Genomic DNA, 25601 nt, shown 5'->3' on the forward strand with positions numbered 1-25601 from the left:
CCCCTCAAAATTTTGTACATTTCAATCAGATCTCCCCTCAGCCTTCTCTGTTCCAAGGAGAACAACCCCAGTCCATCCAATCTTTCCTCAAAGCTGCATTTTTCCACTCCTGGCAGCATCCTCTTAAATCTCCTCTGAACCCTCTCCAGTGCATTTACATCCTTTCTGTAATGAGGTGACCAGAACTGCACACAGTACTCAAGTTGTGGCCTAACCAATGAATTATACGTTCTTTTTCAACAACCTTATCAACTTGTCCAGCTATTGTCAAAGCTTTGTGCTTGTTCCCCCCCACCCCAGTCTCTCTGCTACTGTATCCCCATTAATGTTGTACCTTTTAATTTATTCATCCTACCAAAATGTATCACTTCACAATTTTTTGCGCTAAATATTCTCACCGAATTTTGCTGCTGTTTTTATTGCTTCACAGATCTTCCAAGGGATGCTTCGTGTGCACAAGGACTACCATGACTCGAAAACCAGTATCTCGCGGCTGTGGGTCCACGAGTGTTTCAGGTAGCTCCCCTGTTATCTTTGTCCTCGAGTTTTCTCCCGATACCTTAATGGGGCACTGTTCCATTGGCACTGACAACCCGCACCTCTCCATCACCCGAGTACCTTTTCTTCATCTACAACTGTAGACCCCAAGCGTTGAGCTGTATAATGGATCAGAAGAGGGGCATCATATCCTGTTCTCACAGGATCGCGATCAGGAGTGGGAAGTCTGCCATTTTTCCCCTTGTTTACCCATGAAGCCCCAGCTGCTTTCAGCCACCTCGGCATGAACCGGAAGGGTTGAATCAGGTATGTTCCTGGTTTGTACAGCTTGGTTCTACACCACACCACCCTTTCTCCTCTTTAAAAGCTTCAATTTTAAAAAATTATTCACAGGATCGGGATGTTGCTGGTAAGGCCAGCATTTATTGCCCATCCCTAATTGCCCTTGAGAAGGTGGCAGTGAGCTGTCTTCTTTGATAGAATTGAGTGTCTTGTTTGGCCATTTCAGAGGGCAATTAAGAGTTAACCACATTGCTGTTGGTCTGGACTCACATATAGGCCAGACTGGGTAAGGACGGCAGATTTCCTTCCCTGAAGGACATTAGTTTAGTTTAGTTTAGAGATACAGCACTGAAACAGGCCCTTCGGCCCACCGAGTCTGTGCCGACCATCAACCACCCATTTATACTAATCCTACACTAATTCCATATTCCTACCTCATCCCCACCTGTCCCTATATTTCCCTACCACCTAACTATACTAGGGGCAATTTATAATGGCCAATTTACCTATCAACCTGCAAGTCTTTGGCATGTGGGAGGAAACCGGAGCACCCGGAGAAAACCCACGCAGACACAGGGAGAACTTGCAAACTCCACACAGACAGTACCCAGAATTGAACCCGGGTCGCTGGAACTGTGAGGCTGCGGTGCTAACCACTGCGTCACTGTGCCACCCAACTTCTCCAGTCTATCTACGTAACTGAAGTTCCTCATTCCTGGAACCATTGTCAGGAACTTTTTCTGCACTCTCTCCAATGCCTTCACATCTTTCCTAAAGTGCTGCACCCAGAACTCCAATTGAGGCCGAACCACTGTCCTATACACGTTTAACATAACCTCCTTAATCATAAAAGCAAAATACTTCGGATGCTGCAAATCTGAAATCAAAACAGAAAATGCTGAAAATACTCAGCAGGTCTGGAAGCATCTGTGGAGAAACCACTGCACCACTGTGCCGCCCTTAGTAAACCAGATTTTTACAACAATCTGGTAGTTTCATTGTTGCTATTACTGATGCTATCTTTTTATTCTAGTTTTATTTAATTAATTGAATTTAAATTCTCCAGCTGCTGTGATGGGATTTGAACTCATGTCTCAGAATCATTAGTCCAGGTCTCTGGATTACTAGTCGAGTAATGTGAACACTATGCTACTGTATCCTCAATTTAATTAATTGATTGAATAATTAGAGGCTGAGTTCACCTCTCCTATCTCATTGATGCAGGGTATTTTCTGACCGGTTTGTGGACCATAAAGACATGGAAGTATTTGTGACGCTACTGAATGAGAAGTTAGGCACTTTCTTAGACATGACCTTCCACAACCTCTGTCCAAGCAGGCAGTCACCCATCTTTGGTAAGAGTAGATGTATAAAATTTAAGAACTACAATCTACAGCAATAAAGAGTGCTGATGAAAGGTCATAGTCCTGAAACGTTAACTCTGTTTCTCTCTCCACAGATGCTGCCTGACCTGCTGAGTATTTCCAGCACTTTCTGTTTTTATTTCAGATTTCCAGCATCTGCAGTATTTTGCTTTTATTAAAGAGTGCCTTCTCTGTCTCAGGGATTCTCTGGAATTTCCTCTCAACTCATGATTTTAAACTGATCCATCATGCCATGGCTTGTGATGTATAGGTGCTTTGGTATATTGATGTTTAACTTGGACTGTCCCTTTTAAGGTCACTGCTCAATCATTCCTATGGCAATGTGGTCTAAATAGGTATATTCTGAGGTCCTTGGGAAAAGGCCAGGCTATCAAGCTCAGGATGGCTGCCTTTCTTGCTGTTTTGTGATCTGCTGCTGGATTGTGTTATATGTCATTTGACCCATCAGGAGAAAATGCAATGCATACTTTGGAATGGTCACAAGCGTGATGCTTTAAAGTACGTCACTTAGGGTTGTGATGGGTACGTGTTAGACCCAAGACTCATATTGGATCAGTTTCAGGACAGTAATTTAAAAAAATAAATATTTCAACTGCTAACTTTGGCACAGCCATTGGCTGTTAAATTTAGGGGTTAATTGGCCTATTAAGCCTTAATATGATGGGCAACATTTCTGACCAGTAGTGTGCCACCCACCTTATTGGGATAGATAAGAAATAGGTATCCTTTACCTAGACCTGAAACAGGCGATAGCCCTCTGCACTTCAAATAATGGGCCTAACACCTGTTTGAGGCCTTCACTGCATCATTGGTTTGGTCTAAGGCAATCATCGCTAGCTATACTAAACGGGACCTTGGAATTGCCGACAACCTGTGAGGCAAGCGTCTTACATTTACTTAGCTGCAGGTGCAGGAGTGCTACTCACAACCCCACATTTAACAAAAGCCTCTCCTGATCCCTGGCCCTCTCTCTGCAGACAGCTCTCCTACAAGTGACCTGTGGTATAACGGGTCTGTCTCTTTTCTTTTGCTAGGTGACTTCATACGAGGAGATGTATATGAAGACCTAACAAACTTCAAGGTCCTGAAAACATACATGGAGAATCAGTTGAATGAGTATAACTCGACCCCTGGTGTGGTGCCGATGAATCTCGTCCTGTTTAAAGATGCTATCGAACATGGTAACCATTGTAAAATTACTGCAATGTCCTGCATTGCTTTACATACTGTTCTTCTTGCTGATATAGTATTGGTATGTTCATAAGCAAGCATGTTCTAAAGAACAGGGAAAGGCAATTGATTAAACCCATCTGCTTCCCATCAATTAGCCCTACCTGTCTTCTCACCATAGATAAGCTTTCTATATGGGTTACAAATTAATTCATAATTTTGCTACAGTTTTGCACAGACAAGATCTCCAGTTGTCTGCTGAGAATATTTGTTAAGGCTGTTTCAGGTACCAGTTCCACAGTTCTATTTCCCTTTGGTGGAAAAGCTTCCTTATTTACTGCCAACCTGTTGGGAAGTGATGAATCTGTTGCTATATTTTTAATACATCAATATGGGACGCTTTAAGACTTTGTATTTGTGCAGTAGGTGGCCTTGGAGGATGGTGGGGGTGGATGTGCGTTTCTGCCCGGGTAGGAGCCCTCACGAGGTAGAGTTGGGTTGGTTTATTCTATCTTAAGCTGGTTTCAAAGCCTCTATCGCTGATCTTTCATGTCTGGCACATACATTCAAATGCAGCCCCAATGGGTGAATCAGCTATAACAGTCCAATCCAGTTCCTTATAATGTTGGTCTTGGGTCAGGAAGTCAGAAGTGTCACGCAGTGCCATAACAGGAGGAGCTGCTACATCTCTGTTGCATGTGACAGCCAGTCTGCTTGGATTTGTGTTCTTCGCTTTTCCTTCCTCAGTGACACGGATTATCCGTGTGATCAGTCAGCCGCGTGGAAACATGTTGTTGGTTGGGATCGGGGGCAGTGGACGACAAAGCCTATCTCTACTATCAGCCTTCATCTCTGACTACAACACCTACCAAATTGAAGTTACCAAGGTCTACCGCAAGCTGGAGTTTAGAGATGGTAGGTCTGCTTCCGTGTGTTGTTTTAATATTAACGTCCTTCCTGCCGTCAGACACTGAATCTTAATTTGTCTCATTTCTCTTTGAAAGTGCATGTCATAGCTTTCCCCAGGGCTCTGTGGCTTAATGTACCAAACAACATGATACCAAGCCGCGGACCAGAAACATCTCAGCGTGCAGTGTGTTAGTCAATCTTAGCTGAGTAAAGGGGGTAATTATGGCCATGGTGTTCTTGGACTTTCAGGATGCTGGCTGCTGGTCATTACTTAGTGACGACTGCTGGAAAGCACATGTTGGGTTAGGATGGGATTCGGTTCAAACAACAACAAGCATTTATATAGTGCCTTTAACGTCTCAAGGCAGTACACAGGAGTATACTCAGATAAAATATGACATTGATCCACCTAAAGTGATATTCGGAGAGGTGATCAACAGCTTTTTTTTTTGTTCATTCATGGGATGTGGGCGTCACTGGCCAGGCCAGTATTTATTCCCCATCCCTAATTGCCCTTGAGAAGGTGGTGGTGAACTGCCTTCTTGAACCGTTACAGTCCATTTGGGGTAGGTATACCCACAGTGCTGTTAGGAAGGGAGTTCCAGGATTTTGACCCAGAGACAGTGAAGGAACGGCGATATAGTTCCAGGTCAGGATGGTGTGTGACTTGGAGGGGAACTTGCAGCTGGTGGTGTTCCCATGTATTTGCTGCCCTTGTCCTTCTAATTGGTAGAGGTCGTGGGTTTGGAAGGTACTGTCTAAGGAGCCTTGGTGCATTGCTGCAGTGCATCTTGTAGATGGTGGCAGCAGTGTGTACTGTGCGTCGGTGGTGGAGGGAGTGAATGTTTGTAGATTGGGTGCCAATCAAGCGGGCTGCTTTGTCCTGGATGGTGTCGAGCTTCTTGAGTGTTGTTGGAGCTGCTCCTATCCAGGCAAGGGGAGAGTATGCCATCACACTCCTGACTTGTGCTTTGTAGATGGTGGACAGGCTCTGGGGAGTCAGGAGGTGAGTTACTTGCCTCAGGATTCCTAGCCTGTGACCTGCTGTTGTAGCCATGGTATTTATATGGCGACTCCAGTTCAGTTTCTGGTCAATGGTAGCCCCTAGGATGTTGATAGTGGGGGATTCAGCGATGGTAATGCCATTGAATGTCAAGGGGGGATGGTTAGATTCTCTCTTGTTGGAGATCGTCATTGCCTGGCACTTGTGTGGTGTGAATGTTACTTGCCACTTATCAGCCCAAGCCTGGATACTGTCCAGGTCTTGCTGCATTTCTACACGGACTGCTTCAGTATCTGAGGAGTCACAAATGGTGCTGAACATTGTGCAATCATCAGCGAACATCCCCACTTCTGACCTTATGATTGAAGGAAGGTCATTGATGAAGCAGCTGAAGATGGTTGGGCCCAGGACACTACCCTGAGGAATTCCTGAAGTGATGTCCTGGAGCTCAGATGATTGACCTCCAACAACCACAACCATCTGCCTTTGCGCTAGGTATGACTCCAGCCATTGGAGGGTTTTCCCCCTGATTCCCATTGACCTCAGTTTTGCTAGGGCTCCTTGATGCCATACTCTGTCAAATGCTGCCTTGATGTCAAGGGCAGTCACTCTCACCTCACCTTGAGTTCAGCTCTTTTGTCCATGTTTGAACCAAGGCTGTAATGAGGTCAGGAGCTGAGTGGCCCTGGCGGAACCCAAACTGAGCATCACTGAGCAGTCAAAGAGGTAGGTTTTAAGGAGTATCTTAAAGGAGGAGAGAGAGGTGGAGAGGTTGTCAATGATCAAATAGAATGTGGGGGATTGACAAGAGGCTAGAATGGGAGTAATGTAGAGCTCTTGGAGGGTTGTAGTGCTGATGGAGGTTACAAAGATAAGGAGGGGGAATTTGCCAGAAGTCTGATTCAGCCTAAGTTTGTGGCCAAAGAGAGGGATAGAGTTGGTGGCTAGAGAATGAAGTTTTTTGGCAGAGGCAATGGCTTTGGTAATACTCATTGTTTAATTGGAAAAAATTTCAGCTGATCTAGAACTAGAGGCTGGACGAGCGGCCTGAGAACCCAGGCAGTGGACAGTTTGAGAGAAGTAGCAGTGCGGTACAGCTAGGTATTGTCTGCATACACGTGGAACTTGATGTGTTTTTGGATGATCTTATCGAGAGACAAGGATAGATCCTTGGGAGAACTCCAGAAGTAACTGTGCAGTGACAGGAACGGAAATCAAATTGGGAGGTTCTCTGGCACAAAAGATAGGTCACTTGAGCAAGGTACTGGATGGCATCCAGCACTTCATGTCTTGAGGAGAGGAGGAGGGAACTGGGGAGGGAATTCAGTATATTTACAACAAATTCTGTCGACTGAACTCAACTCTACATTTGTAGACCTCAAGAAAATCTACCGTGAGGCAGGAGTTGCAAATAACCCGACAATGTTCCTGTTTATGGACACCCAGTTAGTTGAAGAATCCTTCTTGGAAGATATTAATAATATCCTGAGTTCTGGAGAAGTTCCAAACCTATTCAAAGCAGATGAGTTTGAAGAGGTGAGTAGCTGGTACCAGATGCAAGCCTAGCTGTTTTAAACCACTATCTTCCTATACGCAACACAATTGAGTCCTGACTGTCGTTATACTGACATTGTCAGTATACACCCATGCTAACTTTGCATTGGTGCAATCTTGTCAATATGGCTGTAAGCCTATGATCTAAAATCTTGCTTGTGGGAATCTATTGTTCTATTCAGAATCTTTCAGTACTCTCCCGTAGTAAGAAAGAAAGAAAGAACTTGCTTTTCTACAGTGCCATTCTCCACCTCTGGACGTCCCAAAGCACTTCACAAGCCAATGAAGTACTTTTGTAGGATAGTCACTGTTGTAATGTAGGAAACATTAATGAAACGTTAATTAACCATGATGAACGCATACAGTTCATCATTGGGAAAGTTTACCAGGTTAAAGTGGAGGGGCGCGGGAGAGGACTGAAATTCTTTTCTCTCCCACAGCAGTCGACCTCTCACTCCTTCGTTGTTGCTAGCCAACCAGAACAGTTTCATGCTGCATCACCCATTAAAATCATAACCTTGTCAGAAACTGGTGCAAGTGCCACACTGAAATGAAGCCACCTTAATTATAAAATATTTCTTTATTGAGAAACATGCCGGGGCTGATCAGACAAGACCCGACTGAGAAGAATAAGGGAGAAAGAGGAAAGCCTTGCATTCCTATAGCATCTTTCACAAATTTAGGACATACCAAAGTGCTTTACAGCCAATGAAGTACTGTTTTAAACATAGTCACTGATGTAATGTAGGAAATTTGGCAGCCAGATTGCTCACAGCAACATCCCACAAACAGCAATATGATATCAGATAATTTGTTTCAGTGATGTTAATTGAGGGATAAATATTTGCCCAGGACACTAGAGAGAACTCCTCTGCCCTTCGAAATAGTGGCCGTGGGATCTTTTGCATCCACCTGAGAGGGCAGAAGGGGCCTTGGTTTAACATCCGAAAGATGCTCTATCCAACAATCCAATGCTCCCTTTGTACTGACCCTCTAACAGTGGGTGAATCTAAGCCACAGAGCATGCAAGCTGTCTTGCCTTCTGTTTGCCTTACATTTTGAGGTCATGAACAGAGTGAAATTCTTTGCGCTGGTAATTCTGTCAAACTGTGGGAACCTATTGCTCTATTCAGTATCTTTTAGCAATCTCTCATAGTGCGGGGAGAAGATAAAAAGTTGCTACGACATCCTCCCTGAAAATATTGACGGGAGAAATGCAAGTCCCACAAGTGACACCTGTCTACTAACAATTGATAGTTTGGTGTTGCTTTTTGCTAGTCTGGATTTACAAGGCCACTCAGAAGTTACTTTGGATCATAGCCTGCTCTAACTGGGGAGCCACTAAACCAAACAAAGATATGGTGCCATTATGCGGCACAGTGGCGCAGTGGTTAGCACCGCAGCCTCACAGCTCCAGGGACCCGGGTTGGATTCTGGGTACTGCCTGCGCGGAGTTTGCAAGTTCTCCTTGTGACTGCGTGGGTTTTCGCCGGGTGCTCCGGTTTCCTCCCACAGCCAAAGACTTGCAGGTGATAGGTAAATTGGCCATTGTAAATTGCCCCTAGTGTAGGTAGGGAATATGGGATTACTGTAGGGTTTGTATAAATGGGTGGTTGTTGGTCGGCACAGACTCGGTGGGCCGAAGGGCCTGTTTCAGTGCTGTATCTCCAAATACATAAATATGAATCATTTTCTCCATTTCCAGATTAAAAACACTTTGCTGGATGCAGCAAAGGAAGAGTCCATATCTGAATCAAATGAAAGTATCTTCAATTTTCTTATGGAAAGAGTGCGTAGTAATCTCCATGTTGTGATGTGCATGAGTCCCATTGGAGACCCTTTCAGGTAAGAAGTTGAGATGAAGAATGAGCTATGAGTGAGATCTATCCATAGGATACCAGAGGCTGTTGTGTTTTTGCACTGAAGACCTTTGTTCAGCATCATCCATGTACTGTTACATGATAGTGTAAAGTCCAGTTTGCTAGTAGGTAGACCCCTATGAGTGAGGCAGGTAAAGGGACCGAGCAGACAGTAGTGGAGGAGAGCCTCAGATTTTGCAATTTCCAAACAGGTTTGAGGTGCTCTCAACCTGTGTGGACGAAAGTGAGGTCTGCAAGGTGGATGAGCAGACTGGCCGTGGCACTGTGGTACAGGAAGCCATTCAAGTGGGGGGAGCAAAAAGAAATGTAGTGGTAATATAGTGAGGGGGATTGATACTGTTCTGTGCAGCCAAGAGCATGTGTCCAGAAGGCTGTCCCTGGTGCCAGGGTTCGGGACATATGCTCAGGGCTGGATAGGAATTTGGAATGGGGGGGGAAGGATCCAGTTGCCGTGGTCCATGTAGGTACCAACAACATAGGCAGGACTAGGAAAGAGGTTCTGCTTACACAGTATGAGGAGCTAGGCACCAAATTGAAGAGCAGAACCTCACGGGTAATAATCTCTTAATTATTACCTGAACCACGTGCCAATTGACAAAGGGCACATAAGATTAGTGAAATGAATACGTGGCTCAAAGACTGGTGTGGGAGAAGCGGGTTTTGGTTCGTGGGGGCACTGGCACCAGTACTGGGAAAAGTGGGGGCTGTACTGTTGTGACGGTCTGCACCTGAACCATGCTGGGACCAGTGTTCTAGCGAGCCGCATGACTATGGAAGTAGAGAGGGCTTTGAACTAAACAAGGGGGTTGAGAGATCAAGCTTGGGTAAATGTAGCAAATCGAGGGGCAGAGTCAAGGCAGGAGAGCAGAATAGTAATATGGAAAATGAAGGTCAGAGAATGGTAGGAAGGGACAGAGAGAAAAAAACCTCACAACACATCAGCGGTCAAGACTAGATGTTACAAAGATAACAAAGACAAAACTAAAGGCTCTGTATCTGAATGCACGTAGCATTCATAACAAAGTAGACAAACTGATAGCGCAGGTTGAACTAAATAAAAATGATCTGATAGTCATTACGGAGACGTAGCTGCAGGAACACAAGGATTGGGTCCTGAATATTGAGGGGTATATGACATTCAAGACTAGGAAGCTAGGTAAAGGTGAAGGGGTAGCACTGTTAATCAAGGATTGCATTGGTACAATAGTTAGAGATGACCTTGGTTCAGGAGATCAGGATGTAGAATTGGTTTGGGTGGAGATGAGGAATAATAGGGGAAAGAAGTCACTAGTGGGAGCGGTCTGCAGGCCCCCTAACTGTAACCATATTGTAGGACAAAGTATACAAGAAGAAATATTGGGTGCTTGTGATAAAGGGATGGCAATAATCATGGGTGATTTTAATCTGCATATAAACTGGAAAAATCACATTGGCAATAGTAGCCTGGGTGAGGAATTCATAGAATGCTTTCAAGATAATTTCTTAAAGCAGCACGTTCCGGAACCAACCAGAGAGCAGGTTATATTAGACTTGGTATTATGTAATGTGGATTAATTAATTACCTCAGAATAAAGGCATCTCTAGGTAGCAGCGGCCACAATATGATTGAATTTTACATCCAGTTTGAAAGACAGAAGAGTAGATCTAAGACTTCTGCTCCTAATTTGTATGTTCGTATGTATGAATTGGGATTCCTTTGACTTGTTTGAGATCGACGATGATGTCAGGTTATTGCCCATGTGGATTTCTCCTTTTCAGCTCTTCAGTTTCATAGTCTGTGCTTTGCTCCATTGTGGAACTCTTCACTATGCTATATGGTTGAGTTTATCAAATTTAGATTACAGCTGTCTTCACTTGCCCCACACATGTTTCTTCTGACCTATACCAGACAGTAGCAGTCAGTTTCACTAGCCCTTCTTGAAATATTTGCAACCTGCTGAGAGCTTGCCCTGCATGCTCATGCACCAGACAGAATGATCTTCATCACCAGGATTCTGTGTCTTCATTTCGGCCAGTAAACATGACTCTGTTTGATAGAGCCTTGCTCCATGGTGTATGAATCCACATGAGCTTAGGTTGGAGGCCCAGCTGCTGGCATAGCACTGAAATAATTCACCCAATGCATTGTCCAAGCTCAATCAAGCTGCACGTAACATGGTCAAAAGAGTCTCCATTGAGAGGCCAAGTGGGTACTGGAGGTGCTCCAATGTACGTTAGGCTCTCTGTGTCTGCCCAAATTGGTAGAAGCAGGAGTCCAGTCAGGAAAATATTAAAAACCATGTCAGCTCCCCACAGCCTGTGAATTCACCCTTCACACAAAAGGAGATTGTTTTGGCTTTGAATGATGGTGTATAATAGGTGACATTGATTCACCTGCTCGTTGTAGATCTCTTCTGATTGCAACTTCCTTTGAAGTCAATAAATTGATATCGCCTGTTTTACAATGCTTGCCACAGCCAAAACGACCTCCAAAGAGTGGTCAATGCTTGGCACATGGATTGAACTATGCTTGCAACAATGGAACTGAAATTTCAAGCTATTTAAAGCACAGGTAGGTGCTGTGAGAAAAAAGCTATTGGGTCTGTCTTAGTGCTTGAGGTCAAATGGCTTTCCTCAATTATAACTTTTCATGCAATACAATGGAGCAAGTTGCCCACGAACATTTTGTTTCTCTTTATTTTAAAGGAATCGTGTGCGCCAGTACCCAGCACTGGTGAACTGTACCACCATTGACTGGTTCTCAGAATGGCCAAGGGATGCCCTGCTTGAAGTGGCCGAGCGATACCTGATGAGCGTGGACCTTGGCGGACACGAGGAGGTAAGGAATCATTTAGATCAACATACCTTGAAGGACCAGAGGAGGTAAGGAATCATTTGGATTAGCTGTGACCACTTTTGTTCACAGTGAATGGAAGGGCACTCTGGTCACACTATGATGATGAACTGTACTGGTGCCAGGTTCAGTCTGAGTCAAGCTTGGGGCAGCAGTGAAGTTCGAGAATTCACCTCGCCCAGCGTTCCTCAAATATGTCTTGGGGCTGCAGTCACTGCACAACAACCAGAGGTGGGAACTTTGGATGATTTTCCTCCTTCCCTACTGCAGGTTTTCTGGGGCCATTTGTAGTACCTGTACTGCTGCTCTGGCTGATAGGAACTGACTTAGCATTGACCAGTAATCGAGCTTGAGATTTTCCTGACTTGTATACTTCAGTTCCACTCTTTTACCAGCTAAGATATCAGATAAGCTTGCTTGAAGGCTATAGGTGTGCCTTTATACCATCCTGCATGTTTAGTTTAGTTTAGTTTAGAGATACAGCACTGAAACAGGCTCTTCAGCCCACCGAGTTTGTGCCGACCATCAACCACCCATCTATACTAATCCTACACTAATTCCATATTCCTACCATATCCCCACCTGTCCTGATATTTCCCTACCACCTACCTATACTAGGGGCAATTGCTAATGGCCAATTTACCTATCAACCAACAAGTCTTTGGTATGTGGGAGGAAACCAGAGCACCCGGAGGAAACCCACACAGATACAGGGAGAACTTGCAAACTCCACACAGGCAGTACCCAGAATTGAACCCGGGTTGCTGGAGCTGTGAGGCTACGGTGCTAACCACTGCGCCACTGTGCCGCCCCAAATGTTTTCCTTTTGTTAACTGAGGGGTTATAACTATTAGGGAAGAGGCTGGGGCTCTCTTTTCTCGAAAAGCAAAAGCTGAGGGGTTACCTGAGAGAGGTCTTTAAAATTATGAAGGGGTTTTCATGGGTAGACATAGAGAAGGGGAGGCCAGACCTAGGGGCCATAAATATAGGATAGTCACGAATAAATCCAATAGGGAATTCAGGACAATAGTGAGAATGTTGAACTTGCTACTACAGGGAATGACAGAGGGAAATAGCATAGATGCATTTAAGGGGAAGCTGGATAAACACATATGAGAGAGAAAGGAATAGAAGGATATGGTGACAGGGTGAGATGAAGAGGAGTGGGAGGAGGCTCATGTGGAGCATCAACACCAGCACTGTCCAGTTGGGCTGAATGGCCTGTACTTGTGCTGTATACTTGATGTAATTTTGTAGAAAGACATTAAAAAAAAGAGACTCGAGAGCTATATGAAGGCAGGTTGTCAGGTTTGTGCCCAAGACTGTTAGTGCATTTTCTAGCTGACATTTACTAGGTGACATTGATCTTCTGCCCACCCCCTCATTCAGCAATTGGTGCAGTTATTATTTAACAAATGGGAAAGGAACAGGAAGAACATGAACAAATTTTACATTCCAAAGTGAATAATGGTTTCAAACTGAGAAACCCAAATGAAGGGCCCAGGCTGATGATACAAAATGCTAGATGGCATTGAGGCTGAAATCAGGTGGAAAAGTGAAATAAATTTAGTCGTAGTGATGTAGTAATGTCAAGCTGATCGGCAGAGCGGAAGACTGAGGGAGGCAATTTCTGCTATGTTGAGATCCTGGGGAAGAATGAATGAGTGGACAATGGAGAGAAAGTCTTGATAGAGACATAGTGAGGTTGCAGGGAGAAGGCTGAGCATGTAGAATTTATAATCGCCTTGGTTCACATTGCCAACAGTTCCTTCCTTTGTTCCAGCTACGCAGTAACTTGGCACACATCTTTGTGACAATGCATCGTTCAGTGACAACATATTCTGAAAAAATGTTGCTGGAACTGCGGAGGCACAACTATGTAACCCCAACCAACTATCTGGAGCTTGTGTCTGGCTACAAAAAGTGAGTGTCAGTGGTTGGTGTGAACTCAAACCTCATTCTGCTAATGCAGTAATTGCTACCATGCAACATGTAAGAGATGACTGTCATCTAGTATCGAACTACAGAATAAGTACAGGATGCCATTTAGCTTGATCCTGATTACTAGCTAATAACCTCTGCGTATGTGTGTGTGTGTGTCTGCAGGTACATGTGTGCCTGAAGACAGGACTGAGTTTGGCAATGCCCAGTCATGGCAAATTGTTGCCCACCCTTGCCATTCAGTGTGGAGTATTGCTGCTTGGGTGAGTTACCAGAGCGCTACTGGCACTGATGGCTCTGTACCCAGCAAGACTCTGAGCTTCACAAAAGAGGCGAGAAATCTATCATTTACTCTGGTGGTGTAGCATATCACAAGGCTCAGCTGACATTGCAAACTGCAAGAGCAAGGACCAAGTACAGAACTAATGCAACTCAATTGCTGTGCGCTTGTAAGCTGCCCTGGAGTTTCTTACTCTCTACACTTTGCATTATTTATTGATTTTCAGTTTTATTGGATTAGTACTGGGAATGCTTGTTACTAGCAATGGTTACCTTGAAATAGGAAAGTGGTCCAATGCCCAGCATTATTAACACTCACATAAATCCGCACAACCAAATGAAGGCACTGAAGTAACATTATAGGATACTGTCATACAAATGTTTGACACATGTGCGTCTAAAGTGCTTACATTTTAGCAGCCACACTAACCAGTTTATGTTAAACAACTGCATTAGGTTTTCATGCATTTGTTATTGCGCACTGTGGTTTTTGAAGACTGGGTGTTTCAATTAAAGGGATTGGAAAGCAGAGCCAGCAGAGACTGATCGCCGTCTAGGTTCAGATCCACCCCAGACTGATGGGATGAATCTCCTCTGTCTTATAAGGATCCTGTATGAATTTTTTTATTTGTTGATGAGATGTGGGCATCACTGGCAAGGCCAATGTTTATTGCCCATCCCTAGTTGCCCTTGAGAAGGTGATGGTGAGTTGAATACAACTGAGTGGCGTGCTACACCATTTCAGAGGGCAGTTAAGAGTTAACCACATGGTTGTGGATCTGGAGTCACATACAGGTCAGACCAGGTAAGGGCAGTAGATTTCTTCATTAAAGGCCTTTAGTAAACCAGATAGATTTTTGCGACAGGAGGTTTCATGGTCACCATTACTGAGGCTAGCTTTTTATTCCAGATTTTATTTAATTACTTGTCTTTTAACTTTCCCAATTGCTGTGGTGGAATTTGAACTCATGTCTCTGGATCACTAGTCCAGGAATCTGGATTGCTAGTTCAGTGACATAACCACTGTGAACATACCCACATTGAAATAAATGTGGGCCATCTCAACCCAGTCCCTAGTTGGGCAAAAGTGCCCCTTATTCTGCGCTAAAAGAAGGCCCTCCCCTTATTTCCTGGACTAAGCATGTTTGGATAGGGAATTCCTCTGTGGGCAACAGAAATGATTCATGCATCTGTGTTTGGTGGAGTATTATTACAATTTTCAGAAACTGATATACAATATTCCAGATAAGGAATTTAGATGGGGAATTCCTGGATATTGACCCAGTGATGATGACGAAACGGTGGTGTATGTCCAAGCCAGGATGCTGTGTGAATCGATACCTCTGAATTACTAGTCCAGCAGCATAATACTGCATTTTGTACCTAGTGAAGTTGTTGAGGCACAGTAGAGTAAGCTATATTCTTCAGCTGCTGCTCTATACCTGACCTGGGAGTTCTTGATGCTTCAAGGAGTGGGAAAGCAGAAAAGAGTCAAATTCCCCATCCTTGACACGTCCCACTCTGAAGAGCATGCAGAATTCGACCTCTTTTCTACAAGATAAAAGCAGCCATTGACAAAACCGTGTACCACAGGAGATATCATTCAGTAATTCAATCAGAACAAAGATCAAGGAAAAAAACACTTTGCGCAAAATGTGGTTTGACTCCTGAAGCGAGCTGCCATTGTGAGGGAAATCTTTTGCTGAACATTTAAAGAATAATTATGGTTCATTTTATGCTTGAACATGAAATCTCATACAATTGCAGTGAATGGGAAAGTGGTCCTGCTCTTTTCAAACAGTGCATTTGGATTACATTTGTCTGGACCTGACTGTATAATGCAGAGTGATTTTCTTGGATGAATTGCTGACTCCCTGCTGTCAGGACATTTCCTGACTCCATTCCTTGCACTTTAATGCTGCAGTGTTAAGCTCTTTCCAATTTACATTGAACAACTGCCAAATCTGATTAGTCCTTAAAGGGGAAGGAAAGTCTTATCCATGGAAGATATGCAGCATGCCACCTTGGTTTAAAAAAAACTTGAATTTATACAAGTCAAAGCACTTCACTCGGTAAATTACTTTGCTGAAGTTCAGTGACTGCAGGTTGCGGTAGTGTGGTTTCCCAGGGTCAGAGAGTAACAGATCTGCTCGTAAATCACAGCTCCCATTACAATTAATGCAGCAGCAAAGGCTGGGCAGGCTATGCTTTTAGTCTTTGTGAGATGCGTAGGTGCACACCATGTATCAACTGCAAATCCCTGAGTTCAAATTAGCTGAGGCAGCACTGCTAAAAACAACTCTTTCCAAACCTCTATGGTCGCAAAGTTCAAACTTGGCAGGCACGGAGAGAGAAATACATGTATAAAATACTGGGTTGTCTTGGCTTTGATTGCTGATTAGTAGGGTTGGAGTCTCCGTATGATGCATGGCCTGCATTTTGGGCACTGCTGCATGCAGGGGTGGATCACTGTCAGTGGCGTGCTGGAGAGCTAAGCTGCAAAGCAGCCCCGTTTGAAGTTCTCTACAACTTAAATGTTTGATGTAAAAAAAAAAATTGACAATGGAGGATCATGGCTGAGCCACATCCTTCTCTCACCCTAACATTCCATTTACTGCAGAAATCTCTGGATAGCAATCAGCAGAAAATCCTGCCTCATTTTACCCTTCTATTTGCCTCATGGTGCTAAGGTCATAGAGTCATAGAGTTATACAGCACAGAAACAGGCCCATCGACCCATCGTGTCTGTGCCGGCCATCAAGCACCTAACAATTCTAATCCCATTTTCCAGCACTTGGCCCATAGCCTTGTATGCTATGGCATTTCAAGTGCTCATCTAAATACTTCTTGAATGTTGTGAAGGTTCCTGCCTCTACCACCTCTTCAGGCAGTGCGTTCCAGATTCCAACCACCCTCTGGGTGAAAATTATTTTCCTCAAATCCCGCCTAAACCTCCTGTCCCTTACCTTAAATCTATGCCCCCGGTTATTGACCCCTCCACTAAGGGAAAAAGTCTCTTCCTGTCGAACCTATCAATGCCCCTCATAATTTTGTATCTCTCAATCATATCTCCCCTCAGCCTTCTCTACTCTAAGGAAAACAACCCTAGCCTTTTCAGTCTCTCTTCATAGCTGAAATGCTCCAGCCTAGACAACATCCTGGTGAATCTCCTCTGCACCGTCTCCATTGCAATCACATCCTTCCTATAGTGTGGTGCCCAGAACTGTACACAGTACTCCAGCTGTGGCTTAATTAACGTTTTATACCGCTCCATCATAACTTCCCTGCTCTAATATTCTGTGCATCAGCTGATAAAGGCAAATATCCCATTATGCCTTCCTAACCACCTTATCTACCTGTGCTGCTGCCTTCAGTGATCTATGGACAAATACACCAAGGTCCCTCTGTACTTCCTAGGGTCCTACCATCCATTGTATATTCCCTTGCCTTGTTGGTCCGCCAAAATGCATCACCTCACAGTTGCCCCTTGCCTTGTATTCAGTTACCCTGTGCTGATGGAGGCAGTCTGTCTGTTTTCATTGTTTCCAAGGCTATTGGAGGAGAAACGCATTGAGTTGAGCACTCAGGCCAACAAGCTGCGGAATGGACTGTCTAAGATCGATGACACCCGTGATAAGGTGGAGGTGATGTCAGTCGAGCTGGCGGAGGCCAAAGTGAAAGTGGCAGAGTTCCAGAAGCAATGTGAGGAGTATCTGGTGATCATTGTGCAGCAAAAGCGAGAAGCTGATGAGCAGCAGAAGGTAGGTGAAGGAAGTCCTCTTCTACATTGTATTCCTATTAGCCCTCCTGTGCTTCTGCAGCAGTGAAAGCACAGCCCCATTTTCCCCATTCACTCACTTTGGTTCAAAGTCAGGAAATTCAGTACTGGGAATTGGAAATAGGTTTGCTCTGGTGTCCTCTGTTTTTATGGGCCTAACCTCTCTCATTTCCTAACTTTTCAGTCCTATGAGCTGCCAATGTTCTTACCTGCTCAGATACCTGACATTTCCATTACTTTGATCCTCACCATGCTGCATATGTCCCCACGCATCAATTTTAGGATCCTTATCTTCAACTTCAAAAACTTGCATGGTCTCACCTCACCCTACCTTGTGGCCTCTTTCAGTCCTATGTCCCCGCTTGCACACTTTGTTCCTCTGACCTCAGTCTGTTCCTCATCCCTTGTGCACTTAACTCAGCCTGTTGCAGCTATACTTTCAGCCCCATGCCCAGGCCCTCTGGAACTCTTTCTGTCTTGCCCCCTCCCTGGTTTAAGGAGCCGTGATAAAGATTTTTTTTATATGTCTTTCAGCCCTACTGCTTCACTCCAGCCCCACCACCTCCTTTCCCTCCAGCTTTGTGTCCATTTCATTCTCCAATCTGTAAAGCTGTCTGGGTTATCTGTCTGGCATGAGGAGCACTACACCAGTGAAAGCTGCTGTTGCTTCTGCATTTTATTCTGCCGATGGATTCTACATGATGCTGAGACTTGTTTCGATTTGCATTTTATTCCAGCAAATGTAAATTGATTTATTTTGTTTCTCCTCTTCACCTGACAGCATGGAATCATACTGAGGTACAATGGGAGCAGCAAGGTATAAAATGATATAAGATAAGCGAGTGAGAAAAACCTTGGCTGGTGGAGTTAAAATCATATAATCTTACAGCACAGAAGGAGACCATTTGACCCATCATGCCTGTGTCAGCTCTTGAAATAGCTATCTAATTAGTCCCATTATGCTGCAAATTAGTCCTCCAAGTACATATAGCACCATACGAATTAGGAGCAGAAGTAGGCCATTCAGCCTGTCTAGCCTGTTCTGCCATTCAATAAGATCTGTTTCTGTATTGAATTCCACACTACCATCTACCCCAGATAATCTTAGATTCTAATTAGGCAAGGAATAAATCTACCACCGCCTTAAAAATATTCAATGACCCCACTTCCACCACCTTTTGTGGCAGAGAATTCCAAAGTCGCATAACCCTCTGAGAGAAACAATTTCTCCTCATCTCTGTCCTAAAAGGGCAACCCCTAATTTTCAAACAGTGCCCCCTTGTACCCACAAGAGGAAACATCCCCTCCACATTCACCCTGTCAAGATCATTCAGGATCTTATATACTTCAATCAAGTCTCCCATCACTCTTCTAAACTCCAGTGAAAACAAGCCTAGTCTGTCCAACCTTTCCTCAGAAGACAACCCGTTCATTCCAGATATCAATCTAGTAAACAGGCAGAGAGATCTGTGCGTGCAGGTCAACAGGTCACTGAAAGTGGCAACGCAGGTGGATAAGGTAGTCAAGAAGGCATACGGCATGCTTGCCTTCATCGGTCAGGACATAAGAGTATAAAAATTGGCAAGTCATGCTGCAGCAGTACAGAACTTTAGTTAGGCGACACTTAGAATATTGTGTGCAATTCTGGTTGCCACACTACCAGAAGGACGTGGAGGCTTTGGAGAGGATACAGAAGAGGTTTACCGGGATGTTGCCTGGTCTGGAGGGCATTAGCTATGAGGAGAGGTTGGATAAACTCGGATTGTTTTCACTGAAACGACAGAGGTGGAGGGGCGACATGATAGAGGTTTACAAAGTTATGAGCGGCATGGACAGAGTGGATAGTCAGAAGCTTTTTCCCAGGGTGGAAGAGTCAGTTACTAGGGGACATAGGTTTAAGGTGCGAGGGGCAAAGTTTAGAGGGGATGTGCAAGGCAAGTTTTTTACACAAAGGGTGGTGAGTGCCTGGAACTTGCTGCCAGGGGAGGTGGTGGAAGCAGGTACGATAGCGACGTTTAAGAGGCATCTTGGCAAATACATGAATAGGAAGGGAATAGCGGGATACGGTCCCCGGAAGTGCAGAAGGTTTTAGTTAGGCAGGCATTAAGATCGGCGCAGGCTTGGACTGTTGTACTGTTCTTTTTAGTTTAGTTTAGAGATACAGCACTGAAACAGGCCGTTCGGCCCACCGAGTCTGTGCCGACCATCAACCACTCATTTATACTAATCCTACACTAATCCCATATTCCTACACATCCCCACCTGTCCCTATATTTCCCTACCACTTACCTACACTAGGGGCAATTGCTAATGGCCAATTTACCTATCAACCTGCAAGTCTTTGGCATGTGGGAGGAAACCGGAGTACCCGGAGGAAACCCACACAGACACAGGGAGAACTTGCAAACTCCACACAGGCAGTACCCAGAATTGAACCCAGGTCACTGGAGCTGTGAGACTGCGGTGCTAGCCACTGTGCCGCCCAGTTCTTTGCTTAAACCTCCTCTGAACCGCCTCCAACGTATTTACATCCTTCCTTAACTAAGGAGACCAAAACTGCACATAGTATTCGAGATATGGTCTCACCAGTGCCCTGTATAACATCGTTACTTTTATTTTCAATTCCTCTCGTAATAAAGGAAAAGTGTTCCATTAGCCTTCTATATTACTTGCTGTACTTGCGACTCATGCACTAGAACACCTAGATCCCTCTGCACCTCGGAATTCTGCAGTCATTTAAGAAATACTCTGCTTTTTTATTCTTCCTGTCAAAGTGAACATCTTCACATTTTCCCACATTATACTCCATCTGCCAGATTTTTGCCCACTCACTCAACCTATCTATATTGGTCTGCAACCTCCTTATGTCCTCTTCACAACATACTTTCCTACCTATCTTTGTGTCATCTGCAAATTTAGCTACCAAGCCATCGCTCCCTTCATCTATGTCATTGATATAAATTGTAAAAAAGTTGAGGCCCCAGCACAGACCCACGCGGGACTTCTCTCATCACATCCTGCCAATCAGAAAAGGACCCATTTATGCATACTCTCTGTTTTCTGCCAGCCAGCTAATCTTCTATCCATGCTAATATGTTACTCCTTACACCATGAGCTCCTACTTTGTGCAGTAACCTTTTATGTGGCACCTTGTCAAATGCCTTCTGGAAATCCAAGTACAGTACGTCAACGGGCTTCCCTTTATCCACAGCACATGTTACTCCTTCAAAGAACTCCAATAATTTGGTTAAACATGATTTCCCTTTCACAAATCCATGATGACTATTCCCGATTACCTTGAATTTTTCTAAGTGCCCAGCTATAGCCTCCTTAATGATCGTTTCTAACACCTTCCCCACAACAGACGTCCAGCTAACTGGCCTATAGTTACCTGTTTTCTGCCTCCCCCACTTCTTGAATAGAGGGGTTATATTTGCTACTTTTCAGTCTGATGGAATCTTTCCAGAATCTAGCGTATTTTGAAAAATTATCAACAACGCATCTACTATCTCATTTGCCACCTCTTTTAAAACCCTAGGATGAAGCCCAGTAGGACCCGGGGACTTGTCAGCCCGCAGCTCCATTAGTTTGGTCAGTGTCCTTCCCTGGTGATTGTAATTTCACCAAGTTCCTCTATTCCATCCACCTCCTGATTTACAGCTATTACTGGAATGTTTTTGTATCCTCTATAATGAAGACAGAAGCAAAATATTTGTTAATTTCATCCACCATTTCCTTTATTATCTACTATTAACTCCCCATTCTCACTCTCTAGAGGACCAACATTCACTTTACTTACTCTTTTCCTTTTTAAATACCTGTCGAAACTCTTGCTATCTGATTTTACATTTCTAGCTAGCTTCCTCTCATACTCTAATTTCTTTCTCCCGATTCACCTTTTAGTTATTCTCTGCCATTCTTTATATTCTGACCAATCATCTGACCTGCCACTCATCTTTGCACAATTGCAATTGCCTTTTGAAGTTCCTTTAGAATCTACTTCCACCACCCTGTCAGACATTTTAAATCTATGGTCTCTGGTTACCAATCCACTTGCCAGAGGAAATGGTTTCTCCCTATTTATCAAAAACCCTCCTACTTTTGAATATCTCTATTAACCTTAACTCTCTCTACTCTAAGCAGAACAATCCCAGCTTCTCCAATCTCTCCACATAACTGAAATCCCTCATCTCTGGTGTCACCTTGTTAAACCTCCGCTGTACCCTCTCCAAGACCTTGACATCACTACTAAAGTATGGGGAAGTGTGAGGTCATCCACTTTGGATCTGAGAAAGTCAAATTGGCATATTTTCTTATTGATAAGAGACTATAGGAGCTGTGGAAGAGCAGGTGGCCAGGTGCAAGATCAATAAAAGTGAGTACCCGGGTTTGGAATGTTGGCCTTGAACTCAAGGGGATTGGAATTCAAAAGTGAAAATGTGATGCTTAAGCTATACAGAGCTTTGGTCAGACCTCACCTGGAGTACAAAAGTAAAATACTGCAGATGCTTTAAATCTGAAACAAAAACAGTAAGTGTTGGAAATACTCAGCAGGTCAAACAGCATCTGTGGAAAGGAAAACAGAGTTAACGTTTTAGGTTCTGTGTGATCTTTCATCAGAATTAGCAAAAGTTAGAAATGTGATAGGTTTTGAGCAAGTGAAAGAGGGGAGGGGGAAGAAGAAAAAAAGGAAGGTCTGTGATAAGGTGGAGGGCAGGACAGATTAAATGACAAAAGGTTTCATGGTACAAAGCCAAGCAGGGTTATAATGGGACAAGTAAAGAGACAGAAGATCTGTCTGGATAAAGTGTAAATAGCAGGATACCAGCTGCCCAAACACAAAGTAAAGGGATTAAGAAACATAAGAAAATGAAGCAGGAGTAGGTCGTTTAGCCCTTCGAGCCTGCTCTGCCATTTAGTTAGATCATGCTGATCTGATTGCAGCCTTAATTAACTCCAATTTCCAGCCATAATCCTTGACTCCCTTGTCAATCAAAAATCTTTCTAATTCAGCCTTGAATGGCTCAGCCTCTACTGCTCAAAATTCCGAACACTAATGACCCTCTGAGAGAAGAAATTACTCCTCAGCTCCATCTTAAATAGGAAACACCTTAATTTGAAACTGTGCCTCCTAGTTCTAGATTCCCCCACAAGGGAAACATCCTCTCAGTATCTACCCTGTCAAGCCCCCTCAGAATCTTATATGTTTCAATAGGATCACCTCTCAATCTACTAAATTCCAGTGAATATAGGCCCAATCTGCCTTTCCTTGTAAGACAAGCCCCTCATCCCAGGAATCAGTCTAGTGAACCTTCTCTGAACTGCTTCCAATGCAAGTATGTCCCTCCTTAAACAAAGTGACCAAAACTATACACAGTACTCTAGGTGCAGTTTCACCAATGCCCTGTACAGTTGTAGCAAGACTTCCCTACTTTTATATTCCATCCCCCTTGCAATAAAGGCCAACATTCAATTTGCCTTCCTAATTACTTGCTGTACTTGCATGCTTATGTTTTGTGATTCATAAGCAAGGACACCCAAGTCCCTCTCTACAGCAGCATTCTGCAATCTCTCTCCATTTAAATAATATTCTCTTTTTCTATTATTCCTGCCAAAGTCAACCTCCCATTTTTCCACATTATGTTCCATCTGTCAAAGTTTTGACCCCTTAATTTATCTATATCCCTTTGCAGACTCTCTGTATCCTCCTCACAACTTGCTTTCCTACCTATCTTTGTATTGTCAGCAAATTTGGCTACAATACAGTCAGTGTCTTCATCCAAGTCATCCTTTCTTGAACAGAGGTGTTACATTTGCGGTTTTCCAATTCGCTGAGTCCTTTCCAGAATTTAAAGAATTTTGAAAGATTATAACCAATGTATCCTCTATCTCTGCAGTCACTTCATTTAAGACACTCAGATGCAGGCCATCAGGTCCAGGGGACTTGTCAGCCTTTAGTCTCATTAGTATTCTAGTATTCCCATTACTTTTTCTCTAGTGATAGTGATTGTTTTAGGTTCCTTCCTTTTTGCCACTTGATTTTCTACTATTCTTGGGATGCTTTTTGCATCTTCTACTGTGAAGACCCATACAAAATACTTGTTCAAAGCATCTGCCATTTTCTTGTTTCCCATTAATAATTCCCCAGTCTCACTCTCACTAATGCTCACTTTAGCCACTCTTCTCCTTTTTATATATTTGTAGAAGCTTTTACTGTCTGTCTTCATATTTCTTGCTAGTTTTCCCTGATACTCTAATTTCTTCCTTTTTTTTTAGTTATCCTTTGCTGGTTTCTAAAGTTTTCCCAATCTTCTGGCCCACCATTAATCTTTGCAGCACTCTATACCTTTTCTTTCAATTTGCCACCACCCTTCACTTACTTAGTTAGCCACAGATGGCGCATCCTTCGAATAGAGTCTTTCTTCCTCAGTTGAATATATCTTTGCTGAGAGTTATGAAATATCTCCTTAAATGTCTGTCACTGCTTCTCTATCAGGTTACCTTTTAACCTATTTTCCCAGTCCACTTTAGCCATTAGGATTAGAATAGTTAGGTGCTTGATGGCTGGCATAGACACGATGGGCCAAGGGCCTGTTTCTGTACTGTATGACTCGAACTCTGTGTTCATACCCTTGCCTTTATTTAAGTTTAAGACACTAGTTTCCGACCCACATTTCTGTTCCTCAAACTGAATGTGAAATTCATCATGTTATGATCACTCCTGCCTAGATGATCCTTTACTATAAGGTCTTTAATTAATCCTATCTTATTACACATTACCAGGTCTAAAATAGCCTGGTCCCTGATAGGTTCCATAGAGAAAGTTGGGTATGAGCCTATTCTTAGGTTTCATAGAGTCATAGAGATATACAGCACAGAAACAGGCCCTTTGGCCCATCTTGTCTGTGCCAGCCATCAAGCACCTAACTATTCTAATCCCATTTTCCAGCACTTGGCCCATAGCCTTGTATACTATGGCATTTCAAGTGCTCATCTAAATACTTCTTAAATGTTGTGAGGGTTCCTGCCTCGACCACTTCTTCAGGCAGTGTGTTCCAGATTCCAACCACCCTCTGGGTGAAAACATTTTTCCTCAAATTCCCTCTAAACCTCCTGCCCCTTACCTTAAATCTATGCCCCCTGGTTATTGACCCCTCCGCTAAGGGAAAAAGTTGCTTCCTATCTAACCTATCAATGCCCCTCATAATTTTGTATCTCTCAATCATATCTCCCCTCAGCCTTCTCTACTCTAAGGAAAACAACCCTAGCCTTTTCAGTCTCTCTTCATAGCTGAAATGCTCCAGCCCAGGCAACAATCTGGTGAATCTCCTCTGCACCATCTCCAGTGCAACCACATCCTTCCTATAGTGTGGTGCCCTGAACTGTACACAGTACTCCAGTTGTGGCCTAACTAGCGTTTTATACAGCTCCATCATAACCTCCCTGCTCTTATATTCTATGCCTCGGCTAATAAAGGCAAGTATCCAAGTATTAACTGGAGCTGGAGCTGGATGAACTTCGGATCATTCGGGAGGCGGAGGGGGTTATTGAGAGGAGTTATGGGGAGGTAGTCACACCTCAGGTAAAAGAAGTAGGTAGATGGGTTACCGTCAGGGGAAGGAGAGGGAACCAGCAGGCAGTGCAGGGATCCCCTGTGGCCGTTTCCCTCAACAACAGGTATACTGTTTTGGATACTGTTGCGGGGGACGACTTACCAGGGGTAAGCAATGGGGTACAGTTCTCTGGCACAGAGTCTGTCCCTGTTGCTCAGAAGGGAATGGGGAAGAGGAGCAGAGCATTAGTCATTGGGGACTCCATAGTTAGGGGAACAGATAGGAGGTTCTGTGGGAACGAGAGAGACTCACGGTTGGTATGTTGCCTCCCAGGTGCCAGGGTTCATGATGTCTCGGATCGTGTTTTTGGGATCCTTAAGAGGGAGGGGGAGCAGCCCCAAGTCGTGGTCCATATAGGCACCAACGACATAGGTAGGAAGAGAGATGGGGATTTAAGACAGAAATTCAGGGAGCTAGGGTGGAAGCTTAGAGCGAGAACAAACAGAGTTGTTATCTCTGGGTTGTTGCCCGTGCCA

The 25601-nt window shown here is 44.0% G+C and overlaps 1 protein-coding gene across 1 annotated transcript in view; it reads left to right on the forward strand.

Moving 5' to 3' along the window:
* The window catches only part of dnah2 (dynein, axonemal, heavy chain 2), a 178845-nt gene that overhangs the window by 132756 nt on the left and 20488 nt on the right, over window positions 1-25601 (forward strand). Inside the window, exons 53-61 of the mRNA XM_068023578.1 lie at window positions 431-516; window positions 2005-2135; window positions 3200-3346; window positions 4083-4250; window positions 6623-6783; window positions 8507-8646; window positions 11367-11499; window positions 13298-13437; window positions 17285-17495. Coding sequence (XP_067879679.1) covers window positions 431-516; window positions 2005-2135; window positions 3200-3346; window positions 4083-4250; window positions 6623-6783; window positions 8507-8646; window positions 11367-11499; window positions 13298-13437; window positions 17285-17495 — 1317 coding nt within the window. The remainder of the gene's footprint in view (window positions 1-430; window positions 517-2004; window positions 2136-3199; window positions 3347-4082; window positions 4251-6622; window positions 6784-8506; window positions 8647-11366; window positions 11500-13297; window positions 13438-17284; window positions 17496-25601) is intronic.

This window comes from Heterodontus francisci, chromosome 48, assembly GCF_036365525.1.
Source record: "Heterodontus francisci isolate sHetFra1 chromosome 48, sHetFra1.hap1, whole genome shotgun sequence".
Lineage (NCBI taxonomy): Eukaryota > Metazoa > Chordata > Chondrichthyes > Heterodontiformes > Heterodontidae > Heterodontus > Heterodontus francisci.